The following is a 21847-nucleotide window of genomic DNA, read 5'->3' as shown; positions in this document are numbered from 1 at the left end:
TGGGGGAGATCATTGTTTTTGGGCGTTTGTCTCTTGTGGTGAATTTTCCAGCAGCGCCCATCCAATAACAAAAAAGAAAGCAAACCAAAAAAACCCCCCAAAAACTCTTCATCATCCCTTTTCTCTGTCATATTTATTCTCTCCCTCCCTCTTTAATGGGTGTGATGTGGATGTTCGCTGCCTCTCGTCTGCTTGTCTGTGATGCTTGTTGTGGGCTCTCTGTGGGCGCATTTAAAAGTGCTCCCCTGGCAGCGGTCGAGCCGCAGAACAAACGTTCCTAACAGTGAGCGCTTCGACGGGCTCACGGGGAAGGAATGGCGTCTGCTACTAATTGGGGGAAAATTCGTGACACATGGAGCCTGCATGTCGGGGGGACGGTGAGGTGGTGTAACACCTCCCGTTTTTTTTTGTTGTTTTTTTTTCTCCCTGTTGTTGTGGTGCCACTGAAGAGGGAGCGTAAGCTAAGCCGTTTTATTCCAGCGCTCTTGTCTATAAGCTTTATGATACACACACTTTCTCCCCATCTTCCTATAAAAGTGGATTGAATGGTATAAAGCTAGCAAGTGGAAAATAAAATGCTTTGCTAAGTGAGCACTGCTTAGCAGTGGGGGTCCCGTCCATCCGCAGAAGTTAAAGAAGTTAAAGATGGCAGTGGCAGCTTATGTTGCAGCTCTTGGCTTGTGGGCGTAAGGCAGACTCTGCTCATTTCCATCACGAAAATAGTGTTTGCACTTTCACCAATTTGGACCCTATGACACTAACATAAGTTCAGTTCTCAGTGCATGTGATATACAGTGACCCAGTGATATTGTGCTTCCCTGATGTAAAGAAATGTTCTCAAAGTGTGTCCTAAAAAATTAAATTTAACAAACTCATTCAAAGGTACAGTAAGTCATTCTTTGTTATTTAATAGAAAAAAGAATGTTAGACTCATTAATATACATAGATTAATGTGCAACTACATGTTCTAGCAAACTGATACATTCTCATGAACTTAAAGAATTAATCCACTAAAAATACATAGGAGCAGGTGCCAGTGTGTGGATTTCAACATGTTGCCCATCATCTTGAATAAAGTGGCTGAGATGGACATTGATGTTCCGTCTAATCAAATTTTATGTATGTGGTGAGAGATCAGTCACTGGCTGTTCAGGATATTCTCAACAACTTATAGTATCGCTGTCATTAGACAGAAGTGAGCTTTACTGACTCATCGAGTTCTATCAGACCTTTTAAGCCTGATTCCGGTGTAGATCGATGTGGACACAAAGCATGTAGACAGCTGAGGTAAACAGAGGACTGACCGCCTATACTCACTACACATGAACTACAGCCAGAGTTGTTTGTCCTACAGCAGCCACTATATCTGGGATTATGAATTGAAATAGGACGGGTAATGCCGAGTTCCAGATACCTCGGAACAGAAAAAGCTGGGAGAAACAGGGTTCGTTTTGGTTCTTGGCAAGGTAGAGGTATCACTAGAAATACAGCATACTTATTTTTTGCACTTAGAAAACACATTCATGTATCGAGCCTGATCAGTTCTGTGTATGGCTTATTTAGCAGTGGAAGTACACATTAACCTCTTAAGCCCCAACGCCCCCTGATACGGGGGCAAAAGGCAGGAGATCAGTTAGGCTTGGGGCTTAAGAGGTTAAAGTTTACTTTTTACTAATTTTTACATTCAGTGCCACATTCTTGGATTACTAAGTTGCGGTATGTTGATTCGTTCTGACTTTTCAAGTTTCAATCCGAGTTGAATGGAATGTTTCACAAAAAATTTCTGACTGGGAACTTCCGACTTATTCAGCAACGCACCATAATAAAAGAGAATTCAGTTGACTGCAATCTGAAATCTATTAACACCTAGTGGAGAGATTTTAAACACTGTTCCTTTAATGTTGAAAATAATTTTATTTACAGCAAACAAGAACCCTATACCACAATTTTAGTTCGACATATTTTCTCTGTTTGTCCAGAGCAGATTTGTTTCTTACAAAAACTGCATGGCTGTTGCATTTCTTTTCAACAGAAACAGTGCATTCATTCAAACATGAATGAGCAGGCAGCTTTACATTGCATGCGGATAGCCTATAAATTACATACACCAAACAGACATGTTTGTATGAGTCATGTTTTCGCCATATAACGAAATCCATATAACCTTTTATAAACATATGCTCCCATAACCCATTTATCACTCACAGAAAGGAAATGTAACATCTGTCCTCAGATACAAAATGCATTTCATTCTAAAATGAATTGAAAGTAATAAATGGAGACCCGCATTTGTACCAAAATGAATAAAACTTCTTGACCATTTCTGATGAATATCAAGCAGTTTTACTTGACATCTGCCTCCAGGTTTTTATTTTTTATTTTTTGTTCCAACATCTGCAAGTTATTTAGACATGCTCCAGTGTACATACTATACACATACCCATACAACTCATGGTTTGTTTAATGGTTAACTTCATGAGTTTTTAACTACATACAACATCACATAATTACATTTACTCATCCTTTTAAACTTGATCTGCTCTGTTTTATCAATGTGATACTGAGTGTAAAGCCGGGGCCACTGGTTGCTGTCATGCTGGCTTTTGTGTGCTTAACACTGGCATTGACCTGAGATGTTAGAACAAACAGTGCTGCTTACAGCAGCTTTGAAACCTCCAACCACCCAGGCCTATTCTCAACACAGTCTGTTCTTTTGAAGTGCCATTAGAGGGATTTTTTCCTCTGCCTCTTTGGCTGGGCTTCACGCTATCCCAGTAAAATACTGCGGTTTCCCTGCACGCTGCTGCTGGGGCCGATGGCTCGTTGGCTTATTGGGTGACACTCCCCAGAACAGTGTGAGGGCTTTCATATGGCACATAGGGCAACTCTGCCACTGTGAGCCATATATCAGTCAGTGAAACAGGAGAGAAAATTGGAGTAGAGTGGATTAATTTTTACATGGGGAACTGCCTGACCACTTTTTTATTGTGTCACTCAGTGCTCAGCTATAACTGGGGTGAAATATATACTATAATAATATATTGTCTAAGGCTTTCTAATTCCCTAGATTTTGCCACTGTAAGTCATGGTCCCAGTTTAGTATCTGAATTTATTTTCCAAGTTAAAAAGATATTAACTTATGATGGTGCTGGAACTCTTTCTGGTGACCATTAGGGCAGTGTCCTTCTAGGTAATATCTAATGAAACTATGTACATTTTACTTTAACCTTCCCAACCAAAATTATTTGCTGGACAGTTTGTTTTTGATCCACCATCTTATGTAAGAATCTTCATGAGAGATGTGTATATATATATGCTTGGTTAAAGCATTTGAGCCAGTCCCTCAGTAGCAGGCATTGGTAAATGTTTCTTTCTTGAATGATTGGGTATATAACATGCGTGTAATCAATAACAGAAAGTCATGGGCCATGTTGCCAGATGCCACATAATGAGGTTATGACAGAACTCTGGAAGTGCTTCTGACTTTGATATCCTTCATCCTTTAACTGAGCAGATTTGGGAGATTTTTTCTTTTTTCTTTTTTTTAGTAATCCTGTTTCTGCTGACTTCTTTGTCTGCAGCAAAAACCTTTTGATTCATTTTGTGTTTCCCTCTATAGAGCTGTATGGTTTTGATGTGCTCATTGACTCCAACCTCAAACCCTGGTTGTTAGAGGTGAACCTTTCTCCCTCCCTAGCCTGGTGAGTGACTCAATTACTGTATTAAATTGTTGTCATTTGTTATTTCAGGAGGATCTCTTTTCCAAAACATGCAGTAATGTGCAAAAGTATTGAGACACCTCTCATTTCTTTATTATAGTTTGCCTCAAAGGAGCCAGCCTTTCTTTTATTATTTTAAAGTGCTCTTGAGCAGTAGTTCTCCAGGTTTTCCGAAGGTCTTTCAAAGTTTGATAGACAGAAAATAGTATACTCTAACCAATAAGGTGATTCCCAAAGAGGTATGAGTGGGAAACTTGGTATCTTCTCTAAGCATGGTGTGCAGTGTGTCCTTAAAAAGACTGAGGAAACTGGAGAAGTGGAGGACAAAATAAACCGTGGGCTTAAAAAACTACAGCAGATGAATCTAGTGAATCTAGTATCTAAAAGTAAAGTCCTTCAGAAATAGGAAAACAAATGATTCAGTATAGAGCTGATACATAACCTGAGAGATGCATCCAGACCTTCACTTGATCTATCTACTGTTCGTCAAAAGCTGCATTTCAGCCAGTGGTGTTGGGGATGTTGTCAATGTTGATGGAATAATGAAGGCAGATAAGTACAGTATTCCATGCAATACCCTCGGGAATGATTGGCAACAGCTTCATTTTTCAGCATGACAATGATCCCAAACACACTGCCAGTGTAATAAAAGTATACCTGGATAGAAAAAAGCACAATGGAACACCATCAGTCATGGGTTGGCATCCCCAGAGGCCAGACTTCAGGATTATTGAAGCAGAATGAAAGGGAATGGAACAAAAAGCAACAAACATCAAAAGAGGTGCTTTGAATGTACTTTAAGAAGCCTGGAGAAGTATTCCTGAAGACTACTTACAGAGATGACACCAAAGCTGCCAAACCGAGTTCAGGCTGTGCTGGAGAATAAACGTGGTCATATTGACTTTCAGGCTTGCTAAAATTGGTTAAACAGTTTTACTTTTATATACTGTATTTATGTCTGCATGTTTTAAGCGATTTCTCATTTTCCTAGCAAAATGTAAAGCTGTAGGTGTTTTTTTTTTAATCATCTCAATGTTGTAAAATGTTCCTAATTTCAATGCCATGTTGAAGGCACTCAACTGATGAGCATTTTAGTCTGACATTATATGACAATAATGTTTTTGTTTGTGAAATCTACTTATTTACAGTGATGCTCCCTTGGATCTAAAGATAAAGGCCAGCATGATTGCAGACATGTTTTCACTTGTGGGTGAGTACATCCGGCAGGAATGAATGCAGCTTATATTTAATTCCACAGTTTTGCACAAGTGGGTGGACTTTATAGACAATCACTTCATATAAAATCTGCACTTTGAGCTTGATGTAGACTAGCATAGGAAATGCTGGTGAATTAAAGTAGCCTCAGGCCCTGATACCTCACACATTGGTGTTTGACTATTAGGAAGCAAGTGCTTAGGCATAGATAAAAGCCCTTGTAAGAATGTGTACATGTACTGGTGAATGGGGCTTGTAGTGAGAAAACACTTTGAGTACTTAAATAGAAAAGAGCTATATAAGTACCATTCCATTTACATGTCTGTATCTCCAGTTATATTATCAGCCACTAAATAAAAATCAAAGGACAAATCTTGGGAGAATATCGACATTAAAAGTTATGGGGAAAAAGTAAACATTAACAGATGTCAGTTTTAAAGCAAACAGTTGCATTGGTACATGTTAAAAATGTTAAAAGGGCAATTAAGGGAGCCTTTTTGGAACTTTGTAGGCATGAATCTGACTAAAGTCAAAAAGAATAGTTGTTATAATTCACAACTTGTGACAACAAAAAAAGATTATTTTTATATTGCATTATCCTAATAAGGACTTATAAATAACTACACATAAAAAAATCTGTTTATGTTTTATGTCTCTAAAAGAAAAAAACATATCTTTGAATGTATTGAATTTTTAAATCCCCAAATATCGTATCAGTATGAATCTTAAAAATACTATAACGCTGACGTTCCACACCTACAGTAAGCCGTCAATATACAAATCGCAATGCAGAATGAAGCTAGATTAACTGTTGAGTAACAAGGATTCAGAGCCTATAAACAAATTTAACTGAAGATTTAGATGTTCTTTAAGGTTAAATTTTGCATTACTCATGCTTAAGCTCTGGATGGAAAAATACTTAGTGCACAATTAAGAGATCATTCAGTGAGCATTTATTGCACAAGTATATATTTGGGAAAAAGACATTATTTTGGCGAGGCTAATATAAATCGAAAAGTGCTGCAATTATGCTTTTTTTTCTGTGCTAGTGTCACTAAAAGCCATAACTGCTAGTTGGTTCTTTTAACCAGCAGGTTTCAAGTGGAGACAGTCGACTATTGTTTAATGCTTAATGTTTTCCTGCATTCCACGAGTTGAGTTTTGCAAAGTGCCAAAAATAGCTGTATGGCTTCCTAATGGGCGCTCCACTGTTGAAAGAATAAATCGTAGCCTTCATTAATTGACATTAAATGACTTGCAGACAAAAAAACGTTAACGTAGGCCTACTTTTTTGTGGTCATTAAGCCTGGCCCAAGGCAGAGATCAACATTGTTTTTTAATGTTTGCTGCAGGGAAAGAGAGATACTGTGTCTTTGTTATGTTTCCTCCCTTCTTAATTATAAATTCTCATGTAGATGAAGACTTCAGATATGAAACTATAGGAGCCCACATTGTTTTAGACTTTATCCTTTTCTTTGTAGATACAAAATAAATCCGTATACGTTGGGAAAAAAGATCTTGATTATTTAACTTTACTTAATACTCTTCTTTATCCTTGTTACCAGTTATATTTTACACAGAGCATACTGATTAGCAGGCGTCCATCTAAAATGGCACCGAACCATTAAGTCTATCTGTGGTCACAGCCTAATGATATTAAAGGAGTGGTGATTACGCCCATGTGAGTGAATGTGTGCACACATGTGCATGTGCGTCTTAACCCTAGGCCATACTGTGGCTTGAAACCCTCTCCACTGGCTCATTAAATGAAAGAGTAGAATCATAAATTGCCAGTTATCTTTGGACGGAGACGTTACTGCGCGTCTGGGGAAAATAAGCGGTGGCATGTAAAACATAGCACATCTATTATGTACCAAACAAACTAAGTCGCTGTTGGCTGATAACACTTGGGCTGCCTCCCAGACCTGTAAATAATGACAGCATTCCATTTGCATTAATTTTCTGCCTGCGTGTAGCTGTCAGTTCTCTGTCACCATTGTTTGTAATAATTGCCGTGTTTAGGCAAGAGCATGGTGGGGGCCTGAAACTTACCTGACGGCTTGGATGAGGTAGAATAAATAGCCCAGAGCTCTAAGCTGTCAATAGATTTAATTCACCCAAAGTGTGAGAGCAAGATAGAACATAAACCTATTTATTTAAAAGGGCACTGTGACCACTAGTTAGCTATGAAGGAATGTGGGAATCAATAAACAAAAGATTATAGATTTAAATCTTTTAGACAGGGTGGAAACGTCTTGCTAAGAAATCTAAATGACAAACACGATGAATCGTAAATGTAAAGTAAAATCTTAAAAACACTATATTGTAAATTCACTGCAGTGTGTCAAAGTTTAACATTTTGGAGAAAATACATTTGTAATATAAGTACCTCTCTTAAGCTTGTTAGCTTAGCTTTGCATAAAGACTAGTAACCAAAGAATGCATATAAAAGAGGCAATCCACTGACTAATACCTCTGAAATGGAACAATATATACATTTTTATTTTTTATTTTTTTAAGTATAAAGTCGCTTGCTTGGGGCAACAATTAAAAAACTTTCTAGCTTCCTGGTTTGCCTCTGCACTGTATGGCACGGTCCATCATTGACATCGCCCATGGATTAACAAAAAAAGTAGAATTCTTCCATCCATCCATTTTCTGCTACTTATCTGGAGCTCGCTTGAGTAACCCAAGTACCTCCTCCAGCTCATCCGAAGGAATACGGAGATGTTCCCAGGCCGGCTGAGAGATGTAATCTCTCCGGCATGTCTGGATCAGGGGCTCCTCTTGGTAGTACATGCCCAGAAGACCTTGCACAGGAGGCGCCCAAGGGGTGCCTGTCCGAACAGCTGTCCGAACCTCCTTTCGATGTGAAGGAGTAATGGCTCTACTCTGAATCCCTCCTACAGTAAATGACTGAATTCACTAAGGCTAGAGCCCATTCATCTTTTGCCGGAAGCTCATTTACACTGTTGTATCCACGGTCTTTTTCTTTTGGTCCCTTTACTGTCACACGTCTCTTTCCCATCACTCTTGAACAAGATCCTAAGATATTAAACTCCTCCACTTGGGGCAGCATCTTGTTCTTGACCTGGAGTTGGCACACCACCCTTTTCCTGCTAAGAACCATGGATTCAGACTTGGAGGTGCCAATTCACATTTCTACCACTTCACACTCAGCTCCAACCTACTCCAGTGCAATCTGGAGGTCACCACCTGATGAAGCCAATAGAGCCACATTCTCCCAGGAGGAAAACGGAGTCCCCACCCTTGAGCACCACACCCATTATCTGCATGAAGTGTAAATGACATTCAGGTTCATATCCTTAACCTAAACACATTGTGAAAAGTAACTGTTTTGTCCACCGGGGAAAACCCCAGCATATAGGCAGGGACCTGGGGGGATACTAGTGCCCCTACCTGCTGCCTCTCTTCGGGGGAAACTCCAGATTGGAGCAGAGTCCCATAGATTGGTTCTAGAACCCAAGATGTGCGTTCAGGTGAGCCCAACTATATCTAGTGGGTATCTTTCAACTTCACACATTAGCTCAGGCTCTTTCCCCATAAGAGAGGTGGCGTTCCGTGTCCAAAGAGCTTATTTCACCAGCTAGAGATCAGACTGCCAAGGTCTCCACCCTTGAAAGTCACCCACCTACCATACATTGCACCTGAACCCTGTAGTGCCTTCTGCAGGTGGTGAACCCAAAAGAAGGTGGGCACATGTTGCCTCTTTGGGCTTTGTCTGAATAGGCCGAATGGACTAAAGTTTAGCCACCAAGCACTTTCATGCTTCCACAAGGGTGTGGCCCCAGTAACCCTGTACCAGGCAGGGTTAAAATCATTCCCGCACAGAGTCGCAAAGGTTTGAAAATAATAATGTTTAATTTATAAACAAAAACAGACTGAATGCCAGTTCTTGCAATCACTGTGAATCAGTCTGCATTGATGAGCAGAACTCATCTGCAGGAGACTTGGCTCAGCTTGTTGCGAACTGGTTTAAAGTAGTTATATTCCTATGTAAAAGCAAGGCCGCTGAGCATCTTTGCCAATTTGCTGTTAAATAGCTGATTTTTGCAAATTCCTCACATTTAATTGCCAGTGTATCCCAAACACATTGCATGCAATTGCCAATCTAACCCTGTTCAGTTGTAAACTCATAAGGGACTAACTCTACTAACTCATCTTGATGCACCAAAGTTGTCAACTGTCTGCGAGTAGTCACAGACCAACTCCCCATCTTCAAAGCAGGCATTTCAAAGGCAGCAATATTACAAGTTCCTTGCATATAGTCGCAGTAATTTTAGTTGTACAGTGATCTCCAACTACTGTTTTCTATAGTGTGACTGTAGCTTAAGAAACAAACCCATTCAGCATCAGGGGCCTGGGTTGCATTATGCTGCAGTGGGTCCCTATTTTGAAACACTTCTTTCTGACCTAAATGTATTTTTAAAAAATTCATGTATTTGATACAGCATACAGCATGATATTGTTTAATTTATTGCCTTTGTGTCGGTCTATGCTCCACATTGGTTTCTTGCACAAACATTAAGAAGTTGATGCAATACATGAAGGTCATGGGAATGTAACATATTTAAGACCTGATGTCATAAACATGCCCCTTTATGGCTCTTCTGTATCCCTGCAGGCTTTGTGTGTCAGGACCCCCTGTCGAGACAGCCTCGCTCTGACCAAAGAACACAGGTAGTGGTGGACACTAGCACACACGCGAACACATGCACGCACACACAACCGTCAAGCCAAGCATTGCACTCATTCACCCTTCCTTGTGAAACATTCCCATTCTTGTCTTCATGTCTCTGTTAGTTACACTACATTCCTGCCACTGCCACTGAGCTCTTCTCTTACCCTAATGGAAAATTCACTGTAATGCAAAACAACTGCTAATGCAATTACAGTGTTTGAGTGACCTCAGTTTGTAAGTGCTACACTCTCAGTGGCTTATTGTTTTATCATTTCTAATCAAGTGACTAATGCTCTCTCTAGGCCTTGTTGCCTAATGATGCCACAACAGCTAATACACTTGGCTACCTCCACTCGACTACTGCACTAAGATTTGGCCAAGGACCTGCTGGAGGGATATTACTAAATCAGACAGATTTCTGCTCCGCCTTATATTGTGTAAAAGGCCTGTTTAGACATAAAGTAACAATGTTTCATTGTTGTATGTTGATGTGGTTTGGATGTTGTCTGTATGTGCCTTGATACAGGCTCAATGCTGATGCAGTGTGTTCACCCATTTCCTCTTAGAAACCTTTTTCTGCACATCCAGCCACTACGCACAGCAGAGTGGTAAGCTTTTTTTTTGTTGACTCAGACGTATTAATCTTCTTTTGCTTTGTCCCTTTGCAATTTCCTGATGCCTGTTGCATTACCGGTAAGAAATCGCTTGCTGCTTTTTGCTTATTTGATTATGTGGCTAAAGCAATTTTTCACAGGGACAGACAGATGGCTTATATAAATCCTTAATGCTGCATTTTTAATCAAAGCTTCTTTAGCAAAAGCACTTAACAAGCTGCAATGCGCTACTTTACGTAATGAGTCGAAAAACTTTCTTCCTGATGCTTCAGGCACACCTAAATCAAGCCAAACACTAGCTGTTGAAGAACTTCAGGGGCCCATAGAGAACCTGTCCTATTCCTTCACTCTGATCAGGGGCAACAGTTGAGACCCTTACTGAGGGATTAAGCCTTGTCACTTTTTGGCTGCCTTTGTATCCCCACCATCCGTGTCAGGGTAATTAAATATAATCCCCCTGCTATTCAGATGACAAATTTTATATGTGATCATGCAGGGTTGTGCCCCTCTATCTGGCCCGAGTTCCAAAACTGCATGCCAAAGTTGTCAGTCACAGCCTAGTAGTGCATGCAGCAGGGAGACAACCAGAAATGCCACTGCTTAACAAAAGCACTCTATTTCTGTGGCGAAGACAAAAGAGGAGAACGGGGTTTTGGTTATCTGTGATGTAGCTTCTACATTTTCAACTTAACATACAAATAGATTTTTGTGGATTGTTTTTCAAAAGAAAGCGTTTGTTACCCTTACGGCCTTTTGTTCATCCTGATTATGAAGCACCTGATTTGCTTTAACAAAACTGGATTGAAAAGAGGAAACATATTACACATTTTTATCGAAAACTGTTTGCATTGTCTCCGCTTCTTGTAGCGACAGAGGCCGACGTCAACCAACATCTCAGAAACCGAGGATCTTAAGGACAAGCGAGGAGCTAAGCATGGCCAAGGAGACAGCACTCTGAACCTAAGTGTTGAGGAGGTAAGGTCTTAATAAAGATGTTGTGTAAAGTACTTTTAGTATAGGCTGTGTAACTGTATTTTTTCTGTATAAACATTGCTTCTTTTTTTAATAGATGGTATTTTACTTTCCTTCACTAATATAGATCAGAGTGCTGCGGAGGATAAAGGAAGAGTATGAAAGACGAGGAGGTTTCATTAGGATCTTCCCCACCGCGGATACATGGGAGCTCTATGGGTAATCTGAGCCAGGAAAGAACAGACAGATCCCTTGTAGGCCGCAAGGGAAGTTTGTCTGTAATGTTACTCATTACTGATACTGTGCTCAGATAAGCAGGACATTTAGCTTAAAGCCAGACTAAGCGACTCCTGTTTGCATTTGCTAATTCAACCACCGAACTACGATATAGCTCCAGAGTCACTGGAAACTTGTTGGAGTCTATGTTCCAAAAAAAATGATCCCACAGTGACTTTATATTAAAATGCTATTAAACTCCTATTAAGAGAGGAAATCCATCATTGTGCTTAAAATTTATATTCCTATATGAGGATTAGTTGCATGATTAAACCTCCGTTAGCAGCAGGGTATTTTGTGGCATTTTTAAAAGCGTTTTATTGAGCGGTCTGGGGAGCTATTGGTGCAGTTAATACCAGTTGCTTCCACAGTATCACAGAAGTCTCATTTTTAACACATTTGCCACAAATAAAGACGCCGGAGCTCACTGGGGCCCCTGCCTTTATGATTATTGTAATTTGCCTATTATCTTCTTCTCTCAGAGGATATCTGGAGTCCAAGGCATCAATGAACTTCGTGTTGGCGAACAGACTTTTCCATGGAAGGTAAGCATTTCCATTGTGGTCGGGATGGGAAATAAATCTCTCCATCAGTTTGTGGAAATGGTGGGATTGTAACGTGGCATTTGTTTGGTCTTTTGACTGGATAGGTGAGACGAACAGCTGAATAGATGACACACACTCAGCTTTTCCAGCGCGCGCCTGTGTCTATGTGGCATTGTGGCATCGATTCGGGGGCAGGAAGGGAAAGATAGTCGCAGATGAATTGTGCCGTTTTATTGAACCGCATTTTTGTTATTGTAGTACAACGTTCATTTAGGTTATTTGAATCTGCGCAGGCTTTCAAGATTTAACCACAGGTTTGACTGTATTGACTGGAGATTTGTCCCCCGACTAAGCCCATCTAAGATTTTCCATATTCATTAAGTAGTGAGTTCAGGGAGATGGTTGCTGCTGCAGTACCTAACTTAAAGTTGAAATTTACAGCTGTTTCTCTGCTTTGTACTCGTTGATAATATCTATATAAATCATTATTCTTGTTGTTATTATCATTGCGTTGACACGTCTCGCTCTGCCTCGCAGGAATGTGAATGGGAATGTGCAGCTGCAGGTGGACGTGGTCCATGGCTGTCACGTTGTCCAGTATGAGAGGAAGCTGCTGTCTCTGGAGGCACGAAAGAGGAGACAGCGCCACCTGACTCATGGCTCTGCTGCAAGGAAGAAAAAATCGGGTAAACTCAATGTGTTCTTTCTTTTTTTTCCTTCTTCAGTTTGAAATAACTTTTTTTTTCCAAAACTAGGAAGAGTGTAGCTAAGTAGAACAACATCTCACGCTAATGCACTTTTGGTTCCAATAAATAACTCCCCTGTGTCACGGTAAGGTTGGCCAAATATGACTCTGTATGAGTTCATTTCATTGCAGCAACAATAAAAAGCCTATTTTGAGTGTATGTGTGTATTTTATCCCAAATGCCAGTGATGCAACTGACATTTGTCTTTTCTTGCTGTGCTGCATACCTCAGGGAAGGAATCCAAGGCCTCCCTGACTGAGAACAGCAGTCAGGAGGGAGAGGAGTGTGCTCAGGAGGAGGTGAAACAAGTTCTTGAGCCAGTCTCACACAAGGCTTTGGTAGCAGAGCAAAGAAAACAAGTGGCCACACCACTGGAGCGATGCCACAGTAAGGCTCAGTCCAGCTCAGAGGCAGCCGTGCACAATGCCAGCACTACAGTCAACCTGCTCAACATCCTTCAACAGGGCTGGGAACTCAGGTCAGTTTGCATTCTGGGCTGCTGCTCCCATTCGTCCTCATTGAGTAAGGAGTACTGTGAAGTTGCAGGTAGAACCGAGGATGAACATTTACACGTGTTGATGTTTTAATTCCTCTCACTACCCTCTGACTGGCTGGGCCTCAACGAAAGTCAGTGTTATTCTTGTATGCCATTGAGTCCAGACATAATAGTTTACTTTTTAACTTTTTCTGCTTTGATGAAAACACAGTTTCAACTTAGACTGAAGCACATGGCACTTCAGTAAAAGGGGGCATGAAAAAGTGTTAAGGTTCATGATGGGTCTGCAGAAGGTCCCGCAATTTAAGTAGTTTGTGACCATCTAGTAAATAAAATTTGGTTTATTAACACAGGCAGTGCCATAGTCTAGTACATGACATTCAGAAGCTTTCCTTTTCCTGAGCTACAAGTAAACAGTCATTGTTTGAAAATGGTATAAAAGCAGATGTAAAGGTTTCAAAATTTGCTGAGGATCAAGACACTCACTTTTCTTTAAATAAAGACATGCAGATACAATATGCTTTCACCTCTGTACTTAGGCTCAACAAAGACTGCAGTCTCCTGTCATTTCAAACGTGTGCCTGAAATTATAATTTCAGGAAGAATTACGATAACAAGTCTGAGTTTGTAGAAATTCCTTAGTGCTTGCCAGGACTGTGCACGAAGCTGGGAAATTATAGTATAGCATGTCTTTGTTTGTGTTTGACAGCTACAATGTTCTGGCAGTACTCTCTCCAGGTTCACCTGGGCCACAAAGACAGTTTGTCATTTTGATACTGATGCAGGACAAGATACAAACAAGATTCACTGTGTTCCTACAGCATTCTGTTATCAGCTATTGTTGCATATTTCTATTTTTCATTGCTTTATATTTGCTTTGCCTTTGATGCTCTCTCTTTTCTGCTTTTACCTCTCCTCTTCAGCAAAGTGCAGGCTCGTATTGCTTTTTCCTCTTACCTGCAGCGAGTCCAGCAAAGACTGTTAGCAGAAAGCAGAGACAACACCATCTCAGCTTGGCCCGACAATGACAACGATCAAATGGTACAACTATAGCATTAGCAATGAAAGCAATCGAATACTCTGTAACTTTGTTTTCTCTGTATGTATGTGTGCATGTCAGTTTCCCTTATTATTCCTCTGTTACTCATCTGCACCGTGGAAATCTGCACGTGGCATTTGTAGCCGCATAGAAGGAAAACGTGGACTCTGTAAAAGAGAGTCTGTTTGGAAAGTCTGCATTGTAATGGCATACATCATCATCAGCAGCAGCAACCTCAAAACACTTGAGGAAAATCAGTGTAAAATCGTGCCTATCTCTGATCTTTAAATTCAAAAGTATTTTTAAAGTGAGTCAGACCCAGAGTTAAGACGACAGAGACGGCTCAATGGATCAGTGATTCGGGAAACTAATATAAAAGTTTTTTTTCTTTGTCTTTACAGGAGCTGGTGATTCGCTTTCTGAGAAGAGCAGCCAGTAACCTTCAACAAGACATAAAGGTAGTCTTGCCCAGTCGACAGTTACCACTCCAAGACCGCAGACGCATCCTGTCCCATCAGTTAGGGGAGTTTATCCACTGTTATAACAAGGTACCCCTTCCCAGACTGTAGCGTCATTGCAGAATTACAATTCAGAGAGGTGCTTGAAACACAAAGGACATTGAGCTGTTTATTTCCAACAGTCAAAGTACATCTGCAGTTCTGTTCTTTTCTCTATGTTCCCAGGAAACTGAACATATGGTGAAAAAACAGGAGATCAGTAAAGAGGAGCATTGTGTTAATCCTAAAGTGTTTCAAGAGTACATCAGTGCAGCCAGGTTAGTGATTTGGCTCAACTTTTTTGAGCCAAGTTTTCTGCTACACACATTTATTTCATGTCTTTCTTTCTTTTCTTTTTTTTGAACTAACAGTGAAAACGACCTGGAGGAAGTACTGACATTCTACACGCAGAAAAATAAATCGGCCACCGTCTTCCTAGGAACAAAAGTCAGAGGCATTAAGAAAGATGTTCGTGAAGTAAATGCCTCAAGAGATTCAGGAAACTGTGATAATTCTAAATGTGAGTTTCTTGTTTCTTTTCCCATGTATACTTTTTGTTTTTTTTACTGTACATCTGGTTCATGTTTTAATTTTTTATCATTCAAGCATAGTAAACAGGAACTGTTTAGATTTGTGAATCTAGAACAGTGAAAGGAAAAAAGATTGAGTCATCTGGGGTGAAGAAAAGGTCAGCTTCAAATGATTAGAACTTACTGCGGGAAAACAAATGTGTGTCAGAGCTGAGGAATGACTAACTGATGATAAAGGAGCTCTGGCTTATTTCCTCCTTTGAACAGCTTTGGCCGTGGAAGCGGATTCAGAGTTGTCGCTCCTAACAGGGAAAGTCAGCTCCGACTCAGACAATAAGGCCACTGATGGTCAGCCTTCTTTTTGTATGCTGCCTGAAGACATACAGGCTGAAGTAAGAATGGTTAAAACCCAGCCAGAAGTCCAGTCGTCTCAACACCGCTCCAGTTTTCCTGTGACCTTAGACTGCATGCACAATCATCTGCAGCACTGCTCTCCTGCATCCCTGCCTCTTCACTGTCCACCGCCGCCTCCACCTCCTCAGCCACCATCTTATGCACAGTCCTTGGCAAAGTCTCACCTCTGCCATTCTGAGAGTCTTTCTGACCCTCCCGCATACACCTCTGCCCATGTGGTCACGCAACCTCCAAGGGTCATGTGGACGGCTGCGCCCACGGGCTCAAACGCAGCGACTACAGGGCCATCGACACAGGTGCTCAGAAGAATTCAGTCCTTTACCTCATCCATGGCTGGCTCTGCAGCGGCCTCATCCGTCTCAAGTGCCGCACACATCTATAGCCAGAAGCTCTCTAGACCCACATCTGCAGGCCAAGGTAATCTTTCCTGCACGGTGTGCTGGTGTTTCAAATCAAATTCACAAAGATGTTCTCACCTTTTCCTTTTTGTTTTTCTTTCTCAGTGATCAGGAGGAGCACTTCCAGTAAGCTCAAGTCAAACTCAGTGGGAGCTTTCAGGGAGTTGAGCACTCTGACCGCCCAGGCCCAGTCCAACCAGCAGGCCTTCATCTCAGCCCTGCAGAAACTGGCAGACAAGCAGGTTGCTCGCCACTATGCCAGCTCCAGTCACATCAACCTGCTGACACAACATGTAAGTTTATTATGCTCTCAGCTTCTGCAGCCCTGTGACTCAACAGCTACAACTACTTTGAGTAAGAAACTATGCTGAGTTATTAAGCAACTGTAAACTGATCTGTGTAATGGTTCATGTAAGGAAGAAGAATCTGGCCTCTCTGCAGTAGTCCTCTCACTGTGAGGTCTTTGATATTTCTCTTTGTTGATGTGTAAACCTGGCTCAGGCCCCACGCTGATCGGCGGCATCTAACTGCTTATTCATTCAGCAGACCTGTTGGAGCCCGAGGGTCTGCACCTTCCTTCTTCAGCCTTCAGCTCGCCTGCAGTCTGCGGGCTGGGGTTGGTATGGGGGTGGGTCTAAGAGCTGGAGTTTGAAGCTGGCCGGCCCAAACAGTGGTGAGCAGCGTCAGCCCCTCAGCTCTGTGTGAGGTCTCATTATCAGAAGCACCATGGGGGAGTGATTTCTGTTGATACTTAACAAGCAGCCACCTTTTTTTTCTTCTTTTTTTTGTGGTAATTGATGCTTATAAATCAAGGAATGTGGCAAATTGGCACCAAGCAGGGGAGTGGCAACTTGGTTGTCTCTATCACCACCTTGTCGCATATTTCCCAAAGGTTTGCCCTTCAGCTTTGAGAGCCCATCAACCTTTCATTCTTCCTCCTGTTCCTTCACCTCCTCTTCTGCATCACTGGATTATTTATTTATTTATTTTCTGTCAGAGATTTTTGCGATGGCACCAGACCACACAGGCGGCAGTTTTATGGCTTCCTTATGACTGTATATTATTCTGTCTATCTGAAAGGTGTTTGCTGTATTTCCTGTCGGTAGTTAATCCTCAACATGGCAGCAGCTTATTTTTCAGAGTAAAGTAGTCCAGTGTTTTGCACTTAAAGGCTTAGAGTACATTTACTTTTTGCTTTTTTTTTCCAGGACTGAGATTTGAAGTCATTAAATCACTTGCTGGACTAAATGGAGAACTTTGTAAACATGAACAACACCCTGTTGCACAGTTGACTCCGTAATTACTCACTCTCATGCTAGGGCACATATACAAAACAGAAACTGAAATTGAGTAAAGCCAGACATGGTGACCATCAATGAAGTGAATATACTCCTGGGCAGTGATATATTGATGGGCATATATGTGCATACACAGCTTGTGCCTTTAGTGAAAAGATTTCTTTTGAGAGATCTATACTCCCATTTTGGTCTCTTGACATGTTATAATACATGTTCTCGAAAAGTTGTTTTAATTTCTGCAGATTATATTAAACACTTTATAAAAAAATATGACCAGTCTACCTTAATAAACCCCAATAAACCAGAGCTGTAGCTATGTAACAAAACGCCAACACACTCTTTATTAATGCCATGCAAGACCCAGCAGCTTCAGTTTTTTTCCCATTGGTCCTTTAGTGCACAGAAGGAAATAAAGTAAATAAAGCACCGCAGCATTATGATTAATTCTCCCACTAGATTTCGTCGAGCATCATTCCCAGGCTAGCATAGAGCAGTACTGGGGTGCTTTTGCCACACAAGTGCTGATGTGGTTGTAAACACTGTTGGCCTGAAAAGTCATGATAGCTGATTCTGTTGAGGATGCAGGAGGGGGAGGGGACCGCTTAGATTTAGTGCTGAGCGGAGACTGGCTGCGCCATGTGCTGTGTGTACATTTCACACAGCCCCCAGATACGAAAGATGGAGGTGATTGGCGTATGAAGAAACACAATGTTCCACCTAATTTATTACATCTTATTCATCACTTCTCTGTATTTAGACATGGGATCACTATTAGCGAGATGTTTGGTTGTACTTATACAGAAAGTGCGGTTACAAGTACATTATGCTTGTAAAATGCAATCAAGATGAATCCTCCCTTCAAGTCTTTAAGCCTTCCTCTCTGCCCACAGTTGACCAACCTGAACCTGGCGAACAAGATGCTGAGCAGAGAGAGCTTCACACTGAACCCTAAAGCTGCTACAATCCAAGGACCAGTGAGAGCTGTTCACCCTGAAACAGATCTACCGAACAGCACTGGGTGAGTCCAAGGAAGTATAACTTACAATAATCTCCCCTTGGAATAATGGTTTGGATCCAACATGAGTTCTCAACAAAGAACTCTTAAAATCCAGATATCCAAGATGCTTTCTACTGCATTGTAAAGTCTGTATATGCACAGAATGTAAGCATATATAAAGTCCCAGTACAGCAAAGGCCTCAAGCTAATTTAAGACGACCAGTAGATGGACAGCTGTATGGTTTCAACTTTGGCCATAAAACACTTTGGACAGTGTCAAACATGTAAGTAAAGTAACATTAACCAAAACCCTGACAGTGAAGCAGAAGAGGAGGTGAAGGAACAGGAGGAAGAACGAAAGGCTGGTGGGCTCCCAAAGCTGAAGGCCAAACCTTTGGTGCACAGCGACTGGAATTTCGTTTTAATACGACTCTGTTCTTTGAAAGAAAAATTAGTTTAGCCACATCTGAAAATTGCATTTGTTGTATATAAATGCACTGGAAAGCACACTTTATTTACATTTACTCTTCAGAATTGGTTCACAGATACCTCTCTGTTAGCTCGCTTTTGCATTTAGCACATATGGTGTCTCTGCTGCTTTGCAAAAGCTTCAGTGCTGCTTCACCAGTTTCACCATTATGCTCATGTGTACTATTTATTTGCTCTCCCCTGAGGCAGCAGACACAGATTAGTGCATTACAGTCTCAATGGGGTTCACTGCCAAGGTAAACAGCGTGTCCTTCCTCTGACAGTCTTAAGTTTGAGATGTGCACAGATGTTGGAGTCAGGACACACAGAATCTAAGAATGCCTGAAGCATTAAAATTAATGTTTAACTTTCGTGAATATTCTTTGCTATTCTCAAGATTAATGTTTGTAAAAGCTTCAGAAAAGCTGTTCAGCTATCACATGTGACTCCCTTTGGCTAAACTACTGTCTTGGGGATTGTCTGCATAATCACTTTTATGCTATAATTACTATAAGTACTGTGCTTTAGTGTAGTATATACAGTAAGTATAAAGCCTGTTTGGTGAGGCTCATTACATTCTAAAGACTTTTTAAAGGCCTCTGACAATTTCTTAGATTAAAGAAGTTTGTCTCTGGAAAGGGAATGAGAATTTCCAACACTCCTTTGGGCAGGCTAGTTTTTCTGCAGGCAGGGAATTGGGTCTTTTGTTCCCCTTTTTAACTGTGCTCCGTGGACATAAGTAGTTGTAGAACTGGTTGCTGAGTGCCGGCGTTATGTGAAGCACGCTGGCAGCTGAAAGCGTTCTGTTGGAGCGGTGCTGGAGGCAGTGGTACAATGTCAACACCCACAAAGTCTGTCTACTCAAGGCTCTCGCCTCGGTACCCACTGAAATTCCTCCTTCTTCACCCCGTCTCACTGCGCTGAGAATAGGAGGAAGGAAAGAGAAGGAAAATGATCGCATCATCATGGCTTATGGCACCAGACCAGGATTATAAACCTATAGGCAAAGAGGGGAAACCTTAGTGTCATCTTCTTCTTTTTTTGCTTATGTGTGAGTGGCAGTGTCTCAGACTGCTTGGCCCTGATTTTGGACTCTGTTTTTCCAGTCCTGCCCTTCCTTATGTATGGAGCTGTCAGGGAATTCCTGGAATGTCTGGCCTTTTCCCTTTTTAAAATGTTTTTATTCCCACAAACTAAAAAGAGACTATTAATAGCTTATATCATTTTTACAGATAGATTCATAACAGAAATCACGCTTTGAGCGATGCAGTCCTCTGACGGATCAGAGTTACAGTGGGATTTCAGACATCGCATTTGCTTTTCCATATCATGTTTAAACACTTCATTCATCAGAAAATAAACTGGCCTGCGATGCTCTTGCAAAAGAGATTCTAAATCTCCAGAGTTATAAATAAAGATTTAAAAATGTTAGTTCAGGTTTGCCTTTCAGCTATTCACATTTCAGAATTATACTTTCACAAATCTAAAGAGAGAATATAAATTAGCGTTTTCTTGCAATACAAAAAGCTCTTGAGGGCCCCGGAACACCGAGCCCTTGGTTAGGAATTATCTACATAAAATGTCTTTAATAAGATATTAGGATAAAATGTCTTGATTTCATCCTGACTCTGTTTCTTAAAACACAGAATTTCCTGAGCCCCCTCCCCCCTACGTTCGGGCTCATGGCTTGTGCCAAACATACTGAAACTGTTAAGAACACTGGCTCTTAAAGCAACCACAGGGGTGAAGTATGATGGGTTTCAAAGTGTAGCATGGCTCTTTGAAGTGCTGCTGCCAGGATCTGCCAGGTATGCTGCATCAGCACTCTTAGAGCTCCTGCCTAAATTCAGTGTGCTGACAGTCAGGGGGCTTTGAACCCATACGGCCCATCTTCATATACTTATGGGGTAAGTTGGTGATCTCTTCCGGTGTTGGACCTCCTGGTACATTTATGATCATTTCCATTTAGTGTACCTATAAATTGAGGTATTGGATTACTTTGCTATACGTGACACCTTTTACTTTGTTTAAAAGTATTTTCTGTTACTTAAGTTTGCTAATACCGCTTGTAGTCTGAGTTTGCACTGGACCTCCATGTGGTCATGTGTTATTATTATTAAGTCAGCAGCTGGTCATGGTTGGTTCTCACCATTTGTGTTTGTTATGTGAATAGTTATTGCTGTCTTATTACCAGAGCCGCAAACGTTCCTCTCTGTTTTCTTCCCCTCTATGTTCATACCAGCTTTGTATTTTGAGAAATGCCACAACCCTGCTTACACAAGGTATTTTTAGTCCTGTTCAATACTTTGTTAGATTGGTGTTTTACTTGGTTGAATTTTCTAGAGGCGAATGATTCCAAAGGGTTTTAAGGCGGTCCATTTTCTAAACCAACAGCTCGAGTAATCAGAAAAACGCTGGTGAAAATGTAAAAATTCTTTGATGGGGGACAGATTCCCACAAAATTGGTCTGATGTCTCTCTTCCTTTGAATTTAAAAGGAGAGATGTTTTTATTCACGTTGATTGAAACCAGATGTGGCAATGGGAAGGCAAACCCTTAAGGTAAGAACAAGTGAAATTCCAGGGAACAGATTTAGTCATTCAGCAGAAACATACACCTTTAAAGCAGTTTTCATTCCCACAGTGTGCAATATGGTTATATGTACTGTATATAATCTGCTTTATGGAACTGACAAATGTGTGACCGTGAATTAGGGTTGGGTTGCACCAGCTATTTTTAAATCCATTGCAGGTTTGTGTGTAAAGCCCTTACTATTCATCTTAGGATCGCTAGAAAGTATGAAGTTACTGCTCAAAATTTAACCTTTAAAAGCTGGTAAATACTTCATATTCTTAGAACTACTGTCAACAATGTAAACAGGACATACGATACAGAGCACTGAGTTTTAATATAATTTCTAAA

General features: G+C 41.0%; 1 protein-coding gene across 5 annotated transcripts in view; it reads left to right on the top strand.

The window, feature by feature from the left end:
* Positions 1 to 21847, top strand: part of ttll5 (tubulin tyrosine ligase-like family, member 5) — a 62736-nt gene that overhangs the window by 15131 nt on the left and 25758 nt on the right. For 4 of the 5 annotated variants that reach the window (XM_063498110.1, XM_063498111.1, XM_063498108.1 and 1 more), the window contains exons 13-28: positions 3620 to 3701; positions 4868 to 4929; positions 9580 to 9635; positions 10203 to 10244; positions 11118 to 11225; positions 11350 to 11441; positions 11981 to 12043; positions 12581 to 12729; positions 13021 to 13267; positions 14209 to 14326; positions 14726 to 14872; positions 15008 to 15099; positions 15193 to 15341; positions 15619 to 16182; positions 16269 to 16456; positions 18352 to 18479. In XM_063498110.1, the coding sequence (XP_063354180.1) occupies positions 3620 to 3701; positions 4868 to 4929; positions 9580 to 9635; positions 10203 to 10244; positions 11118 to 11225; positions 11350 to 11441; positions 11981 to 12043; positions 12581 to 12729; positions 13021 to 13267; positions 14209 to 14326; positions 14726 to 14872; positions 15008 to 15099; positions 15193 to 15341; positions 15619 to 16182; positions 16269 to 16456; positions 18352 to 18479 (2287 nt within the window). The remainder of the gene's footprint in view (positions 1 to 3619; positions 3702 to 4867; positions 4930 to 9579; positions 9636 to 10202; positions 10245 to 11117; positions 11226 to 11349; positions 11442 to 11980; positions 12044 to 12580; positions 12730 to 13020; positions 13268 to 14208; positions 14327 to 14725; positions 14873 to 15007; positions 15100 to 15192; positions 15342 to 15618; positions 16183 to 16268; positions 16457 to 18351; positions 18480 to 21847) is intronic. The other variant, XM_063498112.1, reaches the window with a different exon arrangement.

This window comes from Pelmatolapia mariae, linkage group LG16_19 (assembly GCF_036321145.2).
Source record: "Pelmatolapia mariae isolate MD_Pm_ZW linkage group LG16_19, Pm_UMD_F_2, whole genome shotgun sequence".
Lineage (NCBI taxonomy): Eukaryota > Metazoa > Chordata > Actinopteri > Cichliformes > Cichlidae > Pelmatolapia > Pelmatolapia mariae.
The sequence above is the reverse complement of the archived record's forward strand: the minus strand, read 5'-3'. Positions and strand labels throughout refer to the sequence as shown.